At 39.3% G+C, this 23607-nt stretch overlaps 3 protein-coding genes across 5 annotated transcripts; all 3 read right to left on the bottom strand.

Annotated features, from left to right (window-relative positions):
• Positions 1-2149: 2149 nt before the first annotated feature.
• Positions 2150-5654, bottom strand: LOC135932607 (zona pellucida sperm-binding protein 4-like). Its single transcript, XM_065470101.1, has 12 exons — positions 5510-5654; positions 4893-5207; positions 4695-4810; positions 4431-4488; positions 4193-4315; positions 3936-4108; positions 3289-3386; positions 3016-3161; positions 2737-2914; positions 2526-2661; positions 2274-2348; positions 2150-2204 (listed from the first exon to the last, which is right to left on the bottom strand). The coding sequence occupies exons 1-12, from the start codon at positions 5652-5654 to the stop codon at positions 2196-2198; spliced, it is 1572 nt and encodes a 523-aa protein (XP_065326173.1). The 3' UTR covers positions 2150-2195.
• A 1021-nt stretch (positions 5655-6675) lies between these two features.
• On the bottom strand, positions 6676-15301 carry dus3l (dihydrouridine synthase 3-like (S. cerevisiae)). 2 transcript variants are annotated; one of them, XM_065471991.1, is made up of 16 exons: positions 15159-15301; positions 14861-14951; positions 12349-12604; positions 11906-12254; positions 11010-11044; positions 10819-10911; positions 10558-10599; positions 10245-10397; positions 10011-10127; positions 9733-9798; positions 9266-9376; positions 8910-9006; positions 8652-8727; positions 7462-7650; positions 7058-7186; positions 6676-6942 (listed from the first exon to the last, which is right to left on the bottom strand). In XM_065471991.1, the coding sequence occupies exons 2-16, from the start codon at positions 14935-14937 to the stop codon at positions 6870-6872; spliced, it is 1863 nt and encodes a 620-aa protein (XP_065328063.1). In that variant the 5' UTR covers positions 14938-14951; positions 15159-15301; the 3' UTR covers positions 6676-6869. The 2 variants fall into 2 exon arrangements, with proteins under 2 accessions (XP_065328063.1, XP_065328064.1); XM_065471992.1 differs by having other exon boundaries at positions 11912-12254.
• A 919-nt stretch (positions 15302-16220) lies between these two features.
• On the bottom strand, positions 16221-18787 carry LOC135933799 (transcription termination factor 1, mitochondrial). Of its 2 annotated transcripts, none has more exons than XM_065471988.1 (2): positions 18753-18787; positions 16221-17659 (listed from the first exon to the last, which is right to left on the bottom strand). In XM_065471988.1, exon 2 carries the CDS (start codon positions 17626-17628, stop codon positions 16465-16467), a length of 1164 nt encoding a protein of 387 aa, XP_065328060.1. In that variant the 5' UTR covers positions 17629-17659; positions 18753-18787; the 3' UTR covers positions 16221-16464. The 2 variants fall into 2 exon arrangements, with proteins under 2 accessions (XP_065328060.1, XP_065328058.1); XM_065471986.1 differs by lacking the exon at positions 18753-18787 and adding an exon at positions 17822-18179.
• Between the last annotated feature and the right edge of the window lie 4820 nt (positions 18788-23607).

The following is a 23607-nucleotide window of genomic DNA, read 5'->3' as shown; positions in this document are numbered from 1 at the left end:
AAAATTGCTTTTTTATTTTATTTACCACCACCACACAGACATAGTTGCATTTCTGTTTCTTTGCATGTTCAAGTTAACGAAATAAAGTTGAAAGAGAAAAATATTTAAGAAAGCACTCCGATATTAAGCAGTATGGCACATGGAAAAAAGCTTTCAATATTTTAAGTATAGTGGAGTTCCTCTGGTTTGTATAAAGGACTTTACATGCACAGTCATACAAATATAATATTTCTTATTGTTGCGGTTCTTCCAACCAACGGCCGCGGCAGGCTAAACATGAGGACACAGATGACGCGCAACAATAACCACATGAGATAGACCTCTGTACTATTTGCTCCTTTAATTCCACATTTTACTGTCCACTATACAAAATCAGTACGTGGGATCAAAACATGATACAAATGCACAGACTGCACAAACAAACACGAATGCAACTTACAAACATTACAATTACTATGCCAAACTACAACCTCTGGCTATGGCATACATTAGCACACTAAACTAAACTTGCATTTAAGAAAAATACAGCAAAATGACTCAAGATGCGGTCAACAGAAGGTTTCCCCTCATGCTCACCCTACCTACCTACCTTTCTGCTCAACATCAGGTGCAGTGAATAGGTGAGTGCAACCACATTTATCACCTAACACACCCATGAGTCACGCCCCACACCCGTGCACCAATACATGTGTGCATTTTAACCAACCCTCTTAATCCAAAAAAGGAACAATTCATATGGCTCCTGCAATATTGTAAATGGATCAAGCTCACTGAAAACTTCTATGAATTTATAGGGGAGCTCAAATGATGTAGTCTACGTGTTAACAGCACATAGCTTTAGGTCATTTACTGATGGATGCTTATACTTTTAACCCGATTTGCAAGATGGGTGCATGTCAGGAAGCTTTAAAGATGACTGGCATTGTATAAATGACCTATAACAAAATAAAATAAAATAAAAATAAGGCATGTTAATGACAAGCAGCCTCATGCAAATGACAGGCCAAAAGAGGGGAAGCTTTTAAAATTGTGTTATGAAACCAACATCAACCACTGGGGAAAAGGGGAGGCTACAGTGATAAAAGCCAGATTCCTTTAGATTTGTGGGACCACTTGGATGTCACCAATGAATTATCAAAAGGGTCTGCCAGGTATACATCTATAAAGACATTTTAATTACACTACAACCTGGGTTTGCCCCATCTGTAGTTAATTTTATTTAATAACTGCACAGTACTGTTTATAGTAACCATTGTCCTTGATGTAAATGTAAGAAAAAAAAAATTGTGTATGTTTCTGTTCTGTGTCCTGTTTGTATATGTGTCTTTCTGACTGCTGTTACAACCAAATTTCCCCTTGTGGGACAATTAAAGGATTATTCTAATTATTCAAAAGTACAATTTTAAAGTCTTAAACTGACAGCTGAAGCAATGACCATAAGGCATTGTATCAAGTAGTTATTTGGATTGCAAGATGATTTTCAGGTTTTGTGATCAATATGGCTGTGCAGTCAGGCACAATGAGAATCTGAGGAATTGACAGTAACTGGACAGCGACAGGCCAACACTGGTGCAGCTTGACCTTTCACGCAGTGAAAGGTGATCAAATCACATTTATAAGTGCTAATCAAGCAAGGTCACACCACCTTTACAGCTCTTCCTCCACACCCTGCTTTTTACAAGTTTGTCTTCATCTCAGTCTCATGGGTTCACCCATCAGTGGGGGGGGGGGCTCAGACCCACTACTCAATGACTAAAAGAATCAGCTCAGGCATTTCAAGCACATCCCACTGGAATGAGGCCCCAGGACAGACCCAGGTTCCCTCTGAGTACATGATGCAGTACAATGGCAAACTACACTTGAGAGCCTGAATTACCTGAAATTGCCCTAAATGTATGGTCATCATTTTACCTAGACACAATATTTCATGTGTTTGCGCAATGTTTCCATTGTATAGCATGCACCACAGTCTTTGAGGGATGATCACTGAATTATGTCATGTTTTATTGCTTGATAAGTTCAATAAACAACATTTCAATGTGTGAATCTGAAATGCCAAACCCTGAGGTCCACACCAAGCATTCCACACTAGTTATACCTTGCAGTTCTTAATGATGACAGAAGATCCATGCATAGTGAATAAAAAGGCTTTATTTTCTTAGTTAAATCACAATGTTTGTTTCCAGATCAAATCCTTATTGAACCTGGAAGAAAATTAATCTAATTAGACCATTAAACGAGTTGCAAATCATCATCAAGATTTAGAGACTCACCCTCCCATCAAAGCACCGCTCATCACATCTCTTCTCTGCTGGCAGACAAACTTCTGCAGAGCACATGAAATAAATCTGGCAGGGAATGAACACCATGTGAGTAAAACAAAGTTAATCTTTCAATATCCAAGGCAAACATTGACTTTAAAAACGTTTTTCTGCTTAGAACCCAGACCACCTTAGGGTTTTTTTTATTTTTTATTAAACACATGTAAATTAGAAACTGTTCCAGCATTAACTTCTCCAACTCACCTCTTCATTTAGGTACTTGTTTGTCCTTTGATCCATGAACTGGAAGGCACTCACTATAAAGCGTTTTTCATGATTCACTCCAGGAACATTGCTGACTTTAAGTATGGACACATGTGGATCATGAGGATTGGCACACCTGCAGACAAGCATAACTTGCAGTCAGAAGTTAAAGATAACCTTCAAGCTCTAAAAGGTTGATGGTCGTGCTTACCCTTCATAGATTAGCACCAGAGCATTTTTTGCAGAACGAGGATATGCCAGGCAGTAATTCACAAGAATTATTGCATCTGCGTTAGGAGAGCTGAGGCGCAATTCAAGATACACAGGGCGGCCGAGGAGCAGCCGCAAGGGCTGATGGTGATGGTCATAGAAACTTGAATAAGTCTCATCTGTTGGGATGGAACAGAAGGCATTTAGCCAGTCTTCACACCAGCAGAGTTTGTCAAGCCTGCTTACTGTAGTTTGTTGGAAAGACAATGCAATGCCCAACCTTTAGCAATTCTCAACTCGACACCATATAAACTGTTGGAGATGACTGAAGAAGGCATACTGGAAGGTGGGGTCTTCACCATGTAGCCAACACTAGCCATTGACTGAGCACTGCCCCATTTGTTATAGCGGCACTCAATCAGGAATCTATAAGAGATCAAGCCATTAATACCACGTGCCAGTCTAGAACACAGCATACTGCTCATCATGTGCCCCTGCCCCTCAGTCTGTTAGATTTGTGTTTGCATAGTATAATATAGCACAAGCCACTAACCTGAGTGGATCAGTTCTTGTAATGACACCATACTTTAGATTGAGAGCGTGAACAATACTCTGCACTTCAGCCAGGTATATCGTCACCTCACCAACATCCTGTCAACACAAGTTACACTGGATGATTTACTTACTGAGGTGCAATTTACAAAAATACAAGCCAGCACGTTAAAAGCCAAGTGTCTGCTTAAGTCTCAAAACCTTTGCACCTTTTAGGAGAACCTCATACCAGTGACAGTTTAGATTAAAAGTTGATTCTGACAGATCAGATGGCGCATGGAAGAGTTCAGACAGTCAACAAGCTTTAGACATGTCATACTAGAGACATCCTTCCAGTTTAAGCTGCATAAACCCCAATCTGTCAGCAGTACTGCCCCCTGTACTGCTGCCTGCCATTTAGTAGCAAAACATGTAGGCTGTTGCAGTGGCAAATCAGGGTGATAGCTGGTCATGACCGCTCATTAAAATTAGTCCTGCAGTAGCAGATACCAACATCTCCAAGTCAAGCACCAAAGCATTCTTATTCTAGATTTGGACATATACCAGGTTGCGGCCAAAAAGTCAAAGCATTCCTACAAAGTTTGCCAAGTAACAGCTTTGCTTGATGTACTGAATTGAAATTACACCGTAAAGAGAGGGGTAACTTACGTAAGAATGGGTTCCACATTCTGTAACTTTGAACTTAAAGATGGCGACCTGGTTGTTAACAATGGCTGGTTTACACTCTGGATTTCCAGGAACAATCAGTCTGGTAGGATCCACAGGGATGGATGCAGAGTTGTACCGAATGGCAAATACAAAATGTTGATCCACTGTGCACTCTACAGGAAGGACAGAAAAAAGCCACTTAAGTTTCACGGATTAAAAATTCAACATTTATACCATCTGTCAAAAACTATCCTTACCTTCAAGTGGGTAGTAGCAGACAGACGCTAGCAAATCCACACAACAGCCCATGGCCTGACATTCTGAGATAGATATTCCATAATGACCACATCTCACCTGCTCTCCCACAGGGATGCCGCAATCTGAATAAGGGAAAAACAATTAATTTCATCTGAATAATGTCAAAGCATCTTCTACAAACCACTCACGTTGCCTTAATGTTGGTGATGATTGAGGGAATGCTGGTTGGGGCAATACTGGTTGTGGTACTGGAGGAACTGGTAGCATTGCTGGTGGAACCAGTGCTTGTGGATCTCTGACCAGTTTAACACACATCAAGGGCCCACCACCTGAACGAACTTCAAACTTGTTGCAAGATGTGGTCGACACTCGTTTCTGGCCAAGTGTATCGGTGTACAAGAGCTGCAGACTGAAGACATCAGCCTATATAAATTGTAAAATAAAGTTTAATGATTTCCTGTTAAGCAAAACAGTCAAGGGAGAAACTCTTAAGCAACTTACATGCCGCTCTACATTGCACCCATTGAAGGGTAAGGTTAATGTGTTCTTCAGCGGATCCACTTCATAACCACAGTTTTCTGGAGCACCAACAATAGGCAGCAGACTGTCCCCAGAGCCTGGAGAAAGTACATGCCAAAGTTTTATCAGATCGAGCAATTCAAACCATTACAAATCTAAAAATCTAATCCAAGTACATACCAAACACTTTGACCTCACTCAAAGGTCCTGTTGGCAGAGTAATTTGGAAGCCACTTTCACTGCAAACAACTTCTAGATCAGAAGCAGTTGGATTACAACTGCCTGGCCAGCTCCTTGGAGGCTCATCTTCAAATTTTACCTGGAGCCCACGGTCCACACCACCACCACCATAGCGCGTGGGTCTAGAATCATCTATGTCCAAGTCATCATAGTCAACATCGGAGTCAATGTTTTCACTGCTGGCAACACCTTCGGCTTCAAGGACCACATCTTCAAGAATTTTAGCTTCACCCTGGTCAAGGCCACTACTGTAATCTGGACAACAGAGATCGTTGTTAGGTCACTGATAACAAGGTCAAAACCCCATTCATATGGGCAGGAAAAGCTAGAAGTGTAGCGTAATAAGCATGATGTTCATTCCTCTCAAATCTATATCGTAGATTGTCACGATTAGCCGTCAGGCAACAAGCTGTTAGAAGCCACAAGTCGTGTGACAAAACCGTGGTTTACTGTTCATTCAGCTTCAGGACGCCCGGAAGAATCCAATTGCAAAAATAGCATCGAGTTAACTATAATCCTGATAAATACACCTGCCCAACCGTCTCCCTGCCGTTTACCTGTAGGGTCATGTGGTTCGCCCCGCTCTCCGGGCTCATACAAACTGCGAAGCTGAGTTTCATTTATGCGCTCCCACCCCCGGACGGACACCAGCAGCAGAGTCCAAGCCAGGACTAGCAGCAGCTCGAGCCTGCACCCAGCCATTCACGTGAAAGCTCTCATGCAGCTGCAGAAAGCCTCGCGCCCCGCTACAAGTACTGGTTCCAGCTTAATTGATTGCACCTGACTGCTGCTGATTTTTCACCTGCTGCCCCGTTACAGGTGGGAAGGATAAATAAACAGGCAGGAAGGAAACTCGCCTGTTTTATTATTCATTTAATTTACATTAATCTGACCAATATTTTATTATATAGGGTATGACAATTTCTTTTTAGATATTATGAAAAATCTTTAAATCACTTAAAGTTTCTCTGTGCTGGCCATAGACCTTAGATGTAAACAAAAACGCAACAATTTATCTTTCTAGATTGACATTTATTTTCGTTTTAATTTGGCGCAGGCATGTTTAAGAAGTGGACTAGCTGGACTAGTGGAGCGTGCTGAGAAAGATCAAATGACCTCTGCACTAAAGGAGTCCAGAAAATTTTGACTTACAAAATACTTTTAATTATTAAAAAATGTAGGTTCTATTTATATATAAGGAAACGGGAATGAAAGTGGTTTCTTCCCCGCCTATGACAATATTTGTGTCTGAGATTATCAAAAAGCTTGTGGAAGAAAATTGCAAAGTCCAAATGCAAATGTTGGGTTAATATCTCAAAATCTCAACTTTCTTACTGAAACCTCAAATTTAAGATAATAATCCAAAATTTCGACTTTTCCAGTGAAGAAAACGAGCTTCCCTTAACCTGTTTATTTGCCTTCTTAAAATGACATAATTTCATCATCATTTCACTTCTTGCTCAGGTTCTGTTATAGTTTTTCTTTGTTTTATTTTTTATTGTTGCATATTTTAACAAAATATTTCCAAACAAAAAACTTTACATAGTGAATCATCACTGGGCTTACCCAGGGTAATATAGAACTTCAAAACATATTTACAAAATTCATGCAGACAGATGATCTCTGTTCAGTGTTTGTTTGTTTAATAAAATCAAATAAATCAAACAATTTCCTTCAATAGAAAAATAAAATGACACAAACATCTTGTTGTTGCAAAACATTTATTTGCACTCAATTGCATGAAAACCGCTATATGTTTCTACTGCAACACAGGTCAAATAAACAGATTATTCTAGAGTCTTTATCACTTAAAACATAAAATATCTTCTCTCTTTGAGCTTGATCTCTTGAACAATTTAGAAAAAGAAGAAAAAAAACCCACAAATCTTGATGATTGTAATAGTCGAACAAAAAAAATCACTTATAGGAGTTGGCTTTATGCTTAGGCAAGAATTCAAAATTCTTGGGTACGGGTCCAAGCAGCATTTCACTGGAAAGTGGAAAACAATTCACAAGACACTCATTATTACATTTTGCACTTTTGAAATCTTAATTTTGTGCAATCTTGAAATGTAATTCTAGAAAATAGGTGTGTTTGTACTCACCTTATCCTGATCCAGTCCTCTACGTTCTGACTGGCCATCAGTGTCTCCAAATAGTTCCTGCCCATGTAGTACGGAGGTCTCTCATTGATCTTCTGAGGCACTCGCTCCAACAGGCCCACTGGAATATATCTGAGAACAGATGGAGGGAGAAGGAAAGCAATGTTTACCACAGCAAACAGGAAAACTTAACAGCGAGAGTCAGATGAGTGAAAGTGGAATGCAACATAGTCTATGACACATTTTCAGCTATTAAATGTCCCCAGTCTCATAAACTAATGGGAAAAGACCACAAATAAGTCTGTTACCCTAAAATTATATTAAAACAGCTTAATTGCACAGAATATATGAATCGAATTGCTCACAGAAGAACAAATGCAAAATTTCTGAAATGTGTTGTAGCCCACCGGCACAAGAAGGAGAGCCACTCAAGCAAGAAGGTACGTGTCCTCTCCACGCCCCTAGTGTCGGAGCCCCAGTGCTCCAGGCCAAAGTTGCTGAAGTCCTTTAGGATGTCCAGTCGCTCACTGGACGAAATGTCCCAGTGTCGGCTCTCCTTGATTTCAGTGAAGATCCAAGGCTTAATGAGAGCACCCCTATAGAGAGAGAACCCCGAAAAGGTAATAAATAAATACATACATAAATAAATAAATAAATAATTAATGTATAAGGATCTTCCATCCTATGGAGTAATTTGTGGTCAGTGTTTTGTTTGTATTTTCCTCTGAGAAACAATGTTTCCACACTTTATAAAATTATACATGGAAAAAGGCACCCACATATTAGCCTTAAGAGCTCTGACAAATTTGCTGCTGGGTTTTAAAACAACTTAAAAAGATTCTTGATTTCACTGAGGCAAAATACACTCATGGCCACTTTATTAGTTTCACCTTGCCAGTACAGGATTGGACTCCATTTTGCCTTAAGAACTGCATAAAATCTTTGTAGCATAGATTCAACAAGGTACTAGAAACATTCATCAGAGATTTTGGTCCATATTGACATGACAGCATCACACAGTTCTTGTAGATTTGTCAGCTGCACATCCACGATGTGTCTCGTGTTCCAACACATCCCGAAGCTGCTGTGTTGGACTGAGATCTGATGACTGTGGAGTTACTGTGAAGTCATTGTTAGGCTGTGGCAGTAAATGATGCTCAGTTGGTTCCACAACCCTAAAGTGTGCCAAGAAAATATCCCCCACATCATTACACCACCAGCCTGAACCACAGATACAACCCGGGATGGATCCATGTTGTTTATACCTAATTCTAAACCTTTGATCCAAATGTTCTAGCAGAAGTGGAGCTTCACCAGAGCAGGCAACATTTTTTCAGTCGTATATTGTATTGCAATTTTGGCTGTCAACTGGAAGCAGTCTGAAATATTTGTGTTAAGAAACAGTGGGACAAGTGTACCTAATGAATGGCCAGTGAGTGTAAACAAATATACCTGAACTCTAATAATGGAAACAGTTCTAAGTGAAATCTAAAAACAAAAGTCACTGGCTGCAGACCATATCAGTTCCAGATGTCATCTTATCTGTTTTTAAGGCATTTCAATCATTTCGTTTACGCTGCAAGGAAATGACACTAACCTTGCAATCATAATCCCAGAAACTCCGGTCTCTTTCGCTTTCATTGCATCCTCATAGGACAAAATGTCTCCGTTACCTAGAAAAATAAAACCAAATCACCTGTCATTAATATGTACTATAAAAACATGTACAATAAAAACACTACACTGCATTCTGTGCAAGGTTTTACAACCTAGAGAACGGCAAACTAAATGCATGAAACTGTTTAAACATCAGGAGGCTTTTGTCTTTTTGTGTAACCTTTACAAATCCACCTACCAAAAAGTGGGATGGGGCTAGCCAGCTTTGCACATGTTGTGATATAGTCCCAATCGGCTAACTTTGTGTATCTCTGCTCTCTGGATCTGCCATGCAACTGTAGGAAAAACACAGCGTCAATGTTTTTAATAGGAGTATGTAAACATGTTATACATCACCGAACAGAATAACATCTCGAGAATGAATCGTCACCATAGGATATTTACATTTGCATAAATTATACCAATTCAGAATTATGGATGCTTACAGCTACATCTGGCAACTGTAAGCCTAGAAATGAAATTTCCTATTTATCATGTTGATTTATGGCATCGGGACGATTTCACATTGCTCAAACATGCTCCTCTTTTACTTACTGTAATCATTGAGACGCCCCAATTCTTCATCTCTGGGATGAGCTTGTGTGCTATGTTAGACTTTTCCTGAACGCCGGTGCGGATCTTGACTGTTAGAGGGACATCAAGGACCTACAGGGAGAAAAATATTTTCATTCAGCCTTTAACTTTATCCTGTCTTCTCCCCCTCACCCTGAAACAGTCACAGCAGATGGCTGCCCTTCCCTAAGCCAGGATCTAATAAAGGTTTCTACTTGTTAAAATTGAGTTTTTTCTTCCCACTGTTGCCAAATGCTTTTCGATGGGGAATTGAGGTTTTCTCTCAAATACTGTGCTTAAAATATAAAGCACCTTGAGACAATTATTTTTGTGATTGGGTGCTATATAAATAAAAATGAACTGAACTGTAACTTTGCAATGACCCACAAGAGCAACAAAACTCTCCTTCTTGCATAATTACCATACAATAGGCAAAAAGTCATACTTACATAATTCATTCCTTTGACTATTCGTTCAAATTTTCTGGTACGTGTCATCAAGCCACAGCCTCCACCCTGATGGGAAAAAAAAAAGGCCATCTGTCAGTGACTGTCATATTAATGTTAAACACTTCCTCTCAAATGCTGGTATCTGTGCTCTTTGTGCTGTAGTATAAACACACAAAATGCATCTGACTACAAAATAGGAAGTCTCAAGTTGTCTATTAGGAAATGAAAGAAAAAAGTCACCGTCTGAGATTTGGGGGGGGGGCAAGTTAAGAGTTTACCTTGTTGTATACGAGATCGATGGGACACCCAGAGTTGATGTCCACAAAATCAACTTCAGTGTTGTTGTTGATGAGCTCTGCACACCTCGTCATTGTGTCGGGGAAACTGCCCTCCACCTAGAGACACAATTCAGGCTTTAAAAATCAAAGTCCTTGCACTCTCACACAAATCTAGACGTCTTACCAACAACCCCCTCTATAGGTCTGAATCCTTCAGAAGATTTTAAACATCACCTGAATACCGAACACATCTTCACTTTCGTGTCTCCTCAGGAGGGCCCACTCGGACTGGTGCCCCTGCAGCAGATTTGTGCACATGGCCATCTCCCCACATGTGATGTCTGCACCAAAGCGCTTACACACGCGACGGAAAGGCAGATTTCCACACTGAGGAAATTAAAGAAATACTTGCTTTATCAGATCCCGACCTCATTTACAGGTCATTATTTAATTGCACTTGCTACATTCCTGGATTTAAAGACAGAAATACATTAAAAAACACAACTACTACTAACTCCAATACTGATTTCAGTGTGATGGTACTTACAGTTGTTAGAGGGGCGAGATAGAGCTTGTCTTGAAAATCCACCTTAAAAACAGAGGCAAAAAGAGGCATTAAGCAACACAAGTTGACTGTAATTTAAATCGTGTAAATATTCCCTAAATATATATATATATATATATATATATATATATATATATATATGAGTATCAGATGTCTGCTGATTAGAACAGTTTAGTAAAATATCTTGTTTACCGTTTAAACAGAAATGAAAACTCTGGAGGAAAGCGACTGGAAGAGATATACCTGCTTCTTTTCACATGGGCGCAGCTTGATGACATCGGCATCAGTCAACGGGCCGACGGTCTTCACTGGAGCAGGCTGTTTATCTGAGCTGGTCTACAGTTAGTCAGAAACATGAAAAACACACACAATAAACACAAGGCTCACTGACAGAGTGGTCACTAAGAGGGAATGCTGTTAGTAGAAAAGGTTACCTGTACTTCAGTAGAAACAGGCTGTTTTTCTCCGGCTGGATCAGCAGAAAATTCAGATGCACATAGATCCCATGAGTGAGACAAAGGAACAAATTAAGATAGAATTGATAATGCATGTATGAGTATGTAGCAACAGTTCAACACATGTGCAGGTTAAAAGAAATAGAATAGGAGTGTATTTAATCTGCTAACACTGGATGAGCTGGTCAAAATTAAGGATAATTTTATTTTAAGAAACAGCAGCTCTTGAAGCATAACTCCACAGATTTTACACAGTTAAATCAGTTTGTGGCATATTAATGCACCAGTGAAAAAAGATGCTTTCAGCCTTTGTGGGTCCTGATGGCAGCCAAGTTGCCTTATGGGTTATGTGGCTGTATACTCAGTATATCAGTAAATAAGTAAACTGCTATTTACCAGTGTTATACTAAATTCTTCTCCATTAGTACCTACTCAGCTAAAAGGCTCCATACAGTTTTTGGGGTTTTTCCATTAGGTGGTAATACCTGGTACTGGGTACTTTTTTTAGTACGTACTCAGCCGGGGTTTCAAGTGAGCTGATCTGAAAATGTGACATCAACAGTTTGCATACCACCAATAAGCCAATCAGTGGTGACACTTGATGAATCATGAGGACGTCCTCTTCACAAAAATAGAAAATTACAAGCTAAAAATCACTGGACTTTTGACTGTGTTGCTATAACTACCCCACGCACAATAGATGTTACTCAATTGTAATGGAAAACGACCTAAACCGTGTCGAGCCGAGCCAAAGCAAGTAGGTACTAGTGAAAAGGAGGCTTTCGTGGCATACTCAGTATCTGTATCTTCCTACAAAGCATGAGCAAAATTTGTGATGGCAGCATTCTTTATAAAAGCCTTTTCACTCGTCTTACCGTTACCTTGCTGTGCTCCTTTATCTTTGTTGTCTGAGAGTGTTTTCAGGTACTTTTCTGACTTTTCGAAGGACACCGATCGCTTCCTCAGGCGACCCTGGAGCTCCTTACTCATGTTGTTCTTCACCATAGTCCTGCCTTCATACACCTTGACCAGATCGGCCTTCTCCATGGATTTGAAGTCAGACGTAGTGTGGGCCTTGGCGAAGCGGCAGGACAAACCGTAGGCACATTTTCCAAATGTTTCGTAGATGTGACAGGTCTCCCCGATATCGGGAGGCTTAGAGTCCATATACTTGACAATGTCATGATCAAAGAAGCACTTTGCTCCAAAGGGGCATTCTTTGTTCTAAATTTATGGGGGGGGAAAGTCACAAAAATAACTATATGGATCAAAATGTATTGCACAGAGCCTTTTTGAATGCAGAGTCAGAGCTTCATACCTGAATGATTGAGTGACAAAGTCGTTTTTCATCGTAGGCTGTGGGCTTTGTGTGCGGCCTTGACTTATTCTGTCCCCGAAGACGCTTGCCATCTGGTCTACCCTCAAAATTTGGTTTCAGCCTTTTAGGTTCAGGTTCCTCCAAAGAAGTCTCCTTTGAATCATCAACTGTGTCACTTTCACTGGCTTTCTCTCTTTTTGAGCCCTGCCACTCTGAGTCTAACAACCCATGAAACTTGTCTTTGGTTGTAAGGAATCTGCAAACATAAGAAGATGATGAAAGAATCCTCCTGATAAATTTTGTTTTAAATTATGTGTAAAAACAGTCTGTGTGTCACTAAAGCATTTTAGTATGAACTTAGAGCTGGGCGATATAAGATTTTTTCATATCACGATATGTTTTTTTCATTTCAGGCGATAACGATATATATCACGATAAAAGTCAAATAACTATATTTGTAAGATTTAAATGTGCCGTTGCTCACAAGTAAAATGTGAAATAATCTGCAGCTTGTTTTGATTTAAATATTTATTTCCCATAATAAGTTCAACAGGGTAGATGTACTTAAGGAACATGAGACTTTTTCAGATAAATAAAGGCAAATATTGCAAACTACACAAAAGGCAGCCGCTAAAGCATTTAAGTTTCAAAATAGAACAAACAAAACTGTTTGTTTTACAGAAGAACAGACAAAATTGACTAACTTTTGTCAATATCAAATAAACTGAGAACTAAAAGGAAATTCTCAATCTCTGCTTGTTGTATAGCTTAGCTTTTCAAACAGTTTTAACAGTTACTTTAGTCTGACAAAAGCCAAATGACGAATTAGCGCTTTCAGTCAGAGATTGAGCATGCACCGGTTTATTGTATTTCCAGACTTGCTTTCGGCACAATTTACAGTGCGCGCTACTCTGTTTTTTGTCAGACTTGAAATAGCCGAAATACCTTCACACTACGGAACTTCTATGGCCCTTCCGTTCGACAATCTCTCCGGAATTGGAACCAGCATCTGTTTTCTCTTCGGTAACCTTCGGTCACGCTCTCGGTTGATTTTTCTCTAGTCGGCACACTCATTTCCTCCATTACCCGGGCGGCACGACGGCTGGCTGATTCCCAAACAAATACACAAATATACCGCCCCTGTGCGGCTTGGCACTCGTGCTGTACGTAACAAGTCACGTGACGTGACGCTGCGGCTGTGATTGGTTCGGCTCTGCGCTACTTAATTTGGATTGGCTGTTCTTCTTCTTTTTTTTTTTTTTAGGAGGACAAGAGAGATGAGGCCTATCGCAATAGTTTAATTTTTCTATCGAGAAAAAGTTATTTTGCAATACATATCGTTATCGTTCTATCACCCAGCTCTATATGAACTATATTGACACTGGGGGAAAAAAAAGAGCATAATGGCAGTAAATTATGCTAAACTAGTAAGACCCTGTAGCACTGAAGCAGGGGCTATATAAACACTGAAAGCAAAGAGTTGAGGGCTTTCAACAGCCTTTTTGCTGACAGTGTAACACTCTTTGCTTCATCAGACAAAGCAGCAGGAAGGCTGAAAATAAAGGCAGTAAGTCCTTACTACACCACCAGGGGGGGGGGGGAAAGCGGCCTCTCCCCACCGGAAATTGCAAAGCCCCTGTTTCACCCCTACAGGGTCATATTTTTTATGTTGTGTAAATGAGTTATTATCTCTTGTAGACACTTTCTACAAATTTTCACATAAATTCAAATAAATATCTTAACAAGTTCATATGTAGACAGCCTCCTTATAGTCACGTGCCTTGCTTGTGCTGTTTGCTCAGTTCAGATGGTCTGCTTTGTTCTTTCGTAGACTCAAACACATGGTTATTTATTCAGCTATGCTTGCTCCCATCTTACTAACTGGCTTACATTCATCATAAAAATCTGGCGTTATCTTCAGTCCCCTGACTCATGGCTGTCTGTCTCTTTTGAAAGTTCACGCTGAATTTGGAGAAAGATTGTTCTAATTTGCAGCTTAGTGAGGCGCTGCTCTCACCAAATGCTTTTAAAGTTATTTTAAATAACCAGGAGGAAATTACTTCAAGCTACGCCAGGCTGAACATGTTTTGTCGGTATATTATTACCTGATTTTGACCTGAGACAATGACTTTTACTGATATTGTAGGCTTTACTGGCTCTGAAGTTCATAAATTTTGGTTGCCTTTGCATTTTATTCCCCATCACTTGTACATCTGGTATACTATTGAAGTATTAACATTTAGTTAATTTAAAACATTTGTCAGAAGGCTCAATAAAAACTCAGTGTTTTTATTGAATTTTCTGGTAATTTTTTAACGGTTCAGGCTTTAAAGGGTTAAGTGAAGATTGTCATCTTTGAGAATGAGAACAGGAGGCAGCATGGTGTGAGGTGCTACAACTACACACACACACACACACACACACACACACACACACACACACTTTGTCTGGCTAGCACTTGATTATGTGACTGCGATTTCCACAGTTTTTTTAGTTATTAGCGGTAACTTACTCTGGTTTGATCGCAGCTTCACCCTTTGCTGCCACGTCTGCCCCTTTCGAAACGTTCACCTCCTCCGCTGTTTCCATCACAGTCTCTCTTCCTGCAACATTTTAACACCTTCCTAATTAAACACTTCACAGGACCATTCAGCTCCCAATCCTACGTTAGGATACTTTATGCACACATTAAACCAGTTCAGGTACTGCCTTCTTATCATAATCAGCTTGCCTGCTTTTCTCTGTGCTCCATATTTAACCTTCCACTTCCACCAGTTATCTTCCGCTTGTAGCTGAGTTAGACCACTTACCGATATACTGAGTAAACAGCCGCCTTGCTCCAACCGTGAAGTTAAAAGACAACTGATGTACAGCACGTAGAAATCAAGTCAAAAGTTCCTGTTTCTTTTCCACAACTAGACATGCACAACCCAGAATCGTGAGGAAACCGTTGTGCAGCACCTTAGCTACGTCCGTGGTAAACTTGCTGCTCAACATTGGTTCCGCGAACCGCTCGCAAAATCTTTCTCATTGCCTTTGAAATCCAGCACTCAGATTCACCTACTGGGCTGGAGTGTGACTAAGTAAAACAAACTAAAAATATACATGAAATGTCTTTATCGTTAGTCTTTGTCAGTTTGGTCACGGCAGCTGGTTCACAAGGCCCTCGCTTTTTAGTTTAACTCACTATTGTTTATTTTAGAGCGTATTATTTTTATTCTTTAACCTTATTCAATAATGTATCTATTTATATCCAGTTTTCTTATTTTGTGCAATTTTCTTTCCTTTTGTTATGACTGAACCATTTGAGAGCTAAAAAATTTGAATGACAATAAAATGTGTTATCAGCCTGCCCGATGTGGCTTTGATGCATTTGTTTGAGACATGAGATTTCTACATGCCTGTGATTCATGTACCCTCCAAAATTGATGTTTATATTGTAATATTTATTCAAACAAATAACAAATGCTGACAAATATCCTTTAAATTCTAATAATATATATGAAAAAGAGATTTGCATCATGGATGAGCAGCTGACAAATCTGCAGCAACTGTGTGATGCTGTCATTTCAAAATGGACCAAAATCTCTGAGGAATCTGTGTCATGCTGTTCTGAAGGGAAAAAGGGGGGTCCAAGTTGGTATTAGCAAAGTGTGCCTAACAAAGTTGTATGGTGCGTGTAAATGGAGATCTTTGCTCCAGTCATTTAACTAAAAGAATAACCCATTTTCTTAATGATTCTTGCCATGTGTTGGGTTTAAAATGGCCCAAAAGTCGTCTTTAGTGCTTAAAAACAAATATCACATAAGTCATTCCATAACTTTACCTGTGAATGACACATTTAGTCAAATGTATTTCACCTTTTGCATGTTTTTTTTTTATTTCAAGACAGCATATTTATGTATTGATGGATTAAAACACCTGAAACATTACATAAGGAGGTAATCCACTGACAATTTCCTTTCACTCATTAGCTTCAAATGTAATTACAGGTCCCCAGACCTTCAGCTTATGATTTTTACTGCTTTAATTACTTTTGTGAGACTAGAAGAATATCACAGGCACAATGTTTAGATAAGTATCAGCCAACACTGTCTGACAGGCAGCAAGCTACACTCATTCTTCTGGTGAGGCAGAAAGTTTTTCTATCTTTGCGGCAAACCGCTTTCGACTTGAATCGAGGATGTTGATGCCATTCTTCTGGAAGTCATAGCCCACCCTTCTCAGTTCCTCTAGGCGCCCTGTAATGTTTTGTGTGCTGTAGTCCAAAACTTTGGGCTTTTCCAGTATCTGCTTCATTGTTATTCCTCCTTTTAAAAGACAGTCTAGTTTAGAGCTCAGAGTGTCAGGCCCAATGTAGAGAATCATCGGATAGTTGATGATCAGTTTTTTAACATCAGCTTTCCGACAGCCAAGTACAGTCATCTTCTGCTCCAGGCTGTTGAAATTCTTTTTCAGGTACTCGTTGGAAAGGTCCAGAATTTCTGCCCCGTGGCCTTGAAGAAGAGCCAGCAGTTCTGAATCACTCAACTTAAGTGATGCTTTCAGGTTGTCGATGTTTGTCTTGACTCTCTTAGTGCTTCTGATTAGAATGTAAAGATTTCTTGTTATGACCATTTTTGCAAACTGCTCTGGGTTACTTCCACCGAGCTCTGTGCAGATATCTTCCAGAAACTCCACCATTTGCTTGTTGAGCTCCAAGCTGTTGGAGAATGTCCGCGGTGCTGTGGTCAGCAGCCGGTGGAGGTCTTTGGCATTTAGTCCCAGTGAGACCAGATAATCTATGTTCTTCTCCAAGTTGTCGTTATCACTGGAGCGGAAAAACGACTCAGGTGAGCGATCCAGGATGCTTACGATTTCTGCGTCTGTCTGGAAGATGTTTCTCCACAGCTGCCAGCGTTGTTCCAAGTGTTCAATGGAGCGAGTGATGGCTCGGGGATAACGGGATATTATGCTAGCAATGACTTTGCGGCTGGCACCTTTTCCTTGCAGGAACTGAGCAAGGCCGTGCTCATTAGTGAAGGTTTTACGAAGCACCCCAGGCTGACGCTGGCGAGCCATCCTCACATCAACTCCCATGAGGTTCAAGTTCTCGAGCAGAGATTCATTCTCCGGGTTTACCGGCGGCTTTGTTTCAGTACTTCCTGTCGAAGTACTGTAAAGCCTTCTGGGGAAGCAGGCTGATGCAAAATGTACTGGAATGAAGCCAAAAAAGCTGTGCTGCAATGTCACCGATCGCTGCACAGTGAGGAGGGCTCTCACTCCAGGAACTCCTGCCATTTTTATTGAGGTGGGCCACACTGAAACATCACTGCAATTCAGACAAGAAAAAACAGACATGTGAAAAGACAGTTTTCACAGCTGCAGTCCTGTGAAAAACTAATTAAACCCCACTGGTTAACAGCTGTAGAACCACCTTTATAATCAGTAAGTTGGAGTGACTGTTTTCTGTGTGACTTTATCAGTCTCTCACTTCATTGTAGAGGAATTTTGGAGGTGGTGGAGGTCCCCCCACAGCACTTCAGTCAGGCCAAGGTCTGGGCTTTAACTGGGCCACCACAGCACCTTGATTCTTTTCTTTTTCAAACATTCTGTTGTCGATGCTGCTGCTATACTTGAGATCATTGTCCTGCAGCATGACCCAGTTCGGGCCAAGCTTTAGCTTTCAGAGAGATCCTGGAAAAATTGCGGCATTGTGTTAACACACACCTGAATGCTCCGGACCAGCAAACTGCCAAAAACTCATGCAATCATGCATTTGATAAGCAGCACCTAGCTACTACTAACCCTCTTAATTCCTATGGAAGTAATAAGGGTGTACTTAAGTTTTTTCACAGCACTTTTGCTAAATATAAAAAAAAGAAGCTTTTAATATAATTAAAGAAAAGACAAGAAACAAAAAGAAAAGCCACTTGGCCAAAAAAGATGCAGACAGGTAACTGGTGAGCACATCTATTATCAGATGCTATTAGTAAGATATGATTGTTTTACTTTTGGATATGTTAATTTACAAATATATGAATCTTTAGTGAAACCATTAAGATATTGGTATATTACTCTTTTTCTTTGCTAATCTGATTTGCTGACACACCGCTACTTTAGTTTCAGTAACCGCTCCAAGCTTACACCAGTGAAAGAAACTTTCCAAGCAAGTATTCTTAAACTTAGTTGTGAATTGCTTGATACTGGCCATTTACTAGTTATTTACTACATAATACGTACGTTACTTTGGCAAAGTTATTTACGTTAGTAATACAAAGAGGAGCTTTTATTTATTCGCCCGGGAATAACTAAATGAAGAGTTCAACCAAAGCACACAGTCGTTTCTGTTTAGCGGTGTACAATATCTTATCAGTAATAGCCCTTTAAGTACCAGTCTGCTTTAAGAAGTATTAAAAACATACCAAAAGCCAACATTTCTTCCATGCCGGTAACGTGAACTCCAAGAACTATCGCGAGATTTTTCTTCTTCGTTATATTTATTGGCTGTAGGTTAAACGACAAAATAATACGATAGCGACACAACTGGTATGGTGGAGTTTGTGCCAAACACCAGCTCACATCTTCTGAAACATGTTTTTTTCTCAGATAATCTAATACAGTGTAAGTTTCGTTATTTTCGTTCTTTCTTTTTTTTGCTGTTGGCTATATTGCTAACACTCCGTTTAACTTTATTTTTAAATAGGTTTTCCAGCCGTTGCCTTTTTCAGACTCATATTTCTGCTGACAGTGATTAATTTTTTTTTCTGTTAGTGTTTTTCTGCGTGTTTAAATCCGAGACTTCTCACCTGTTCCTTGTCATTTCTGCACATTTCCTCTGAAATCTGTAAAGCCATTGCCTTTATACTGATTTATAACCACTAGATGGAAGCAAAGGTCTTATATTTGAAAGAATAGAACATATAAACCAATGACAGGTGAAGTGAATAACGTTACAGTGCCATATTCTACTAGGAAATCTTGGCATTGGTGTGGATCTTACATTGACATGTACCAAACATCTGCTTACTTTTGCAGAACAAGCACACTCAAATGACAACAGAGCCTTTCACTGGCAGCAGATTCCACCAGCATGGCTCACCTCAGAAACTGCTCATAATTTGATCAACTTAGGTGTCTAAGGATTTAATCAGACCTCCAAATGACACACATTCCCATCTGAACCTGATCCACAGGTGTCCCACCTCATAGTCCACAGGACCAGAAAGCACAGGATACCCAGTAGTTCAATGTTGATTCTCCAAAACATCAGAGCTTTTAGGACGATCCACACAATATTACACAGATGACATCTTAATGTTGTGAATGGTTGGTGTAAGGATGGTAGGCGGGATTTTAGAAAAACTTTTGCCATTTGCCCAGTTTCCCCTAATTTCTATTAATATTGTTCAATATCAATTTTCAAACATTTTATTGATTTTTTATTCTTTTTAATTCACTACATCCTACATAAGTGATGTGTAAATTAATGTATTCTATATTTGGAGTCATTTCCTTATCATTAGTCAAATTTAAAGACATGGTTTAATTAAAATTAACCTTCAAAAATGTATGGTCTGTGTGCATCAATAATTTTTCCTTTCTTAGTTTGATAAAAACCTGAATTTTTCACAAACAATTTGAAGGACATCTCCATGGAGATGACCCTGAATAAGTGCTTTTCTGCTTTGCGCATACTGTACATTCTAAATTACAGTGTGTTCAGTCACTAGCGAAGCTCTCGGAGAGTAATGACATTTTTCAGTAACCTGGGAAGCTTCAATTACATAATAAAAACACAGCATTATAGAGGACTGGACTGTTGTTACAGGCATCAATAGTTAATTCTGTCTCAGCTAGCAGATGCTCTTGTATAAGCTACAAGAGGACATTTACCATGTGTTATGGTTCACAGCCTGCCACTGATAAACGTACTGACCCAGTGTGTCTCTTTACTGATGAGTCCCCCCACTTATGCATATTTTAATGCATGACACTGATATTGTCATTATGCAAATACACATTGCTCTGCTGCTCTAAGACTGAAGTGAGCTCCATCGCAACAGCTGGGCAACTGGAGTCTCGATTCAAATTCGTCTCACAGATCCACAAGTTACATTTGCATTTGCACACCTGCATTTTTCTTAAACCTATCCAAAGTATTTTAGGGACCCTTATGGTCTTTGTGTCTGTCTTTTAATTACTTATACTGTATGACAGATGATAAAGAGAGGTTATAAGACACCATAAATGGTAAGAGTGGTTCAATCTGATCTACGCTGGTATTGCATTTGAAACAGAGACATTCCCACATGTTGCTGAGCTTCCAGCTTTCTTGTTGCATTTAACTAAACCCACTGGAGTGTGAAATTTTTTTTTTTAGCCCCCCATAAAAGTTATTTGGCCTCATAAGAGATTAGAAGATGCCAAGATTTCTTAAACATAGAAATAGATCATACATGTTTTGGTAATACAAACAGTCATGTGAAGTTTTCACAGGACTTTATCAGTCGCTTACAACACTGAAGAGGAATTTCAGCTAGTATACCCTTACTGTTTCCATAGGAATTAAGTGGGCAAGTGGCAGCCAAGTGCTGCTAATCTCTAACAAGTATGGCTTGTATGGATGGACTGCCAGAAGAAAGCCTCTTCTCTCTAAAAAGACCAAAGTGGAGCTCTATGGCCATAATGCACAACACCATGTTTGGTGAAAGCCAAGTACAGCATGTCAGCACACCACCTACTGTCAAGCACGGTGGTGGATAGGCCATGATTTAGCTTGTTTTTGCAGCCATGTCCTCATATCTACATATTGGGTTTATGAAGTATAACACAATAAAGTCTCCTTTGTGTAATAGAATTTAGAATACTTTGAGCAGAATGAAGTATAAGGATGAAGAAAAGCCTTTAAAAAAAAGTAATCATATGAGGATCTCAGGAGGTGAAACTATATGACACTTCTGGGCTATAAATGCACTTTAATTAAAAAAAAAAAAAAAAGCTGTAGCACTGGATGTGATGATAATCTAGATTAGTTAAGGTTGCTTTTAATCTTTTTTCCACCATATGTATTTAAAGTGTTATAAGAAAAATGGTCCAAAGTGGTTTCATTTTACTTTTCAGTATCTAGATGTTTCTATCATTTTAATTCTAACAGCCTTTATTCACCGCCCTCTGACTTATAAATATAGCATGCATGCTGTTCATTTGTTGAGCTTGTCTTGGCAAAGTCACTTGGGTAATTGTAGACTCTGTGTACTCCCTGAGTGAATCAATAATTCAGAGACTGACGAAACTTTCAAAAGTTACTGCAGACGCTGGTGCTCAAACAGCAAGCTTTCACAGGTGAGATCAGGCTGGTGAGAATGTCCAAAAGAAGATGGGTGGAATTCAAAATCTGCCAGACGATAAGCTGTTCAGCCCCCGTCAGCCGAAGACACAGAGCATCTTCTCCCGCTGCTGCTACTGCTACTACTGGTATGTTTCTGGAAGTATAAGGAAAAGTTTAATATTTTATAATTCTACAGGAATATTTTAGCCTGGATGTTAGAACAAGAAATCTTCGAGTGAAACTGAGGCAAAACGCTTAGGTAGGATATTTGTTTAAGACTGGACTGGCCTGCAAATAAAAAGGGAATAAATGTTGGTCCACCTGGACTTTGATCTCAGGGAAATTGAAATAAAATGTAACAGTGTGATGAAATAATCAAAGACTATGAAATATTAAAACTGGCTAAAATTTGTTAGTCTTACGTGTGCAGTTTGAGGCATGCCCTGGGGAAATATGGAGTTTAAGCAAACATGTAAGAAATAATCTCCAGATTTCTAAAATCCCAGCAAAGACCCCTATGAATTACTGCCCATATCTCCTATTAGCTCACTGGTGATCAAATAAAAACTTTAAAGAAAGAAGGTTAGTTCATCTAACAATCAAGCCACAAAGTTTATATTATCGCTGACTTCTTTGGGAGAAAATGACAGGAAAGATAAAAGGCCTTTAGTTTGCCAAGAATACGCTACTTTAATTAAATATAAACTATTTTAAGACTGAAGATCAATCCCACATGGAGGCTGTGAGTAAAATATTGCCTGTCCATTTATTTTAATCATCCCCATCTGTCCTAGAAACCGATGCCAGTCTCTCATATTACCTGCAGCACCATTCAGCTGAGACAGCTCACGTGCTTCCTCTTTAACATATGGCAGCATTCTTGGTGATGCAGCCCATTCAAACGCCATGCTGGAGAATGCGAGGTGACAGCTGGAGCCTTTATTAGCAGCAAACATCTTTGATATGAAAATATTCTGTGTTTAAAAAAGAAAACTCTCAACTGGGACAGCTCTGGCAACCTCTCCTCCTCGCCTGTTACCATAGAAACTGAGCAGATTTTACAAGCAGACTTCAGAATGCAGAGAATGAAGGGAAATTTATGGGATTGTAGTCAAATATAGTGACGGACTTATTAATTATTAGCACTAAATGTATTATTTTTGCATTAAATAATCTTTTACATCGTGAGAAATTCAGCCCTCTTTTCTGTAATGGCTCTACAAATTCACAAATTTCTTTCAAACCACAAAGACAGAGAAAAAAAGAGATTCATAAATTATGGAGAAATGTGGTTTGTTTGGATTTAAAGCAGTCAGCAAGTGTTTCATCACCAACTGTAGACGCCAACTAAATGCATTTTAGTGAGATACTTATGTGGGTACAAATGGAGAGACATGTATTTTATTTTGATAGCATCTGGCCTTTGCCTCCGTTACTTTATCAGTCAAGATATATTTATAGAAGACAGATTCAAAGCTACCCAATAGGATCAGGGGCATTCAAGTGGCAGGGAGTGAAACTGGTTTGAACATGCTGGATAATTGTTTCACAAAGTGAAAAAAATGGACTAAAAAGTAACATTTATATAAAAGGCTTATGTGGTTTCATGGTGAACAAGTTATTAAATCATAATATACTTAGTGTCTAAAGTAAATGTACTTATTATATAGAATATCACTTTTCAGAATCATTTATATATTGGATCATAATTTCTGATTCACTGATTTGTATATCACTGTATGAGTGCAAAGCACAGTAGTTGCAAAGAAAATATGATAAAGTAGAAGCAGAATGTAGCATTACATAGAAATACTTAATATGCTCTCATCCACTGGGCATCATTAAGCTTTACAGTACTCTGGTCCAAAGGCATTAGCGGGACATGCCCGAGAACAGGATACACAGTGGTTAAAATTAGTTAGATTAAATCTATCCACTGTTTTTGGATA

The sequence above is a fragment of the Pelmatolapia mariae genome, linkage group LG22 (genome assembly GCF_036321145.2).
Source record: "Pelmatolapia mariae isolate MD_Pm_ZW linkage group LG22, Pm_UMD_F_2, whole genome shotgun sequence".
Classification (NCBI taxonomy): Eukaryota; Metazoa; Chordata; class Actinopteri; order Cichliformes; family Cichlidae; genus Pelmatolapia; species Pelmatolapia mariae.
This window is presented reverse-complemented; position numbering and strand designations above follow the sequence as displayed.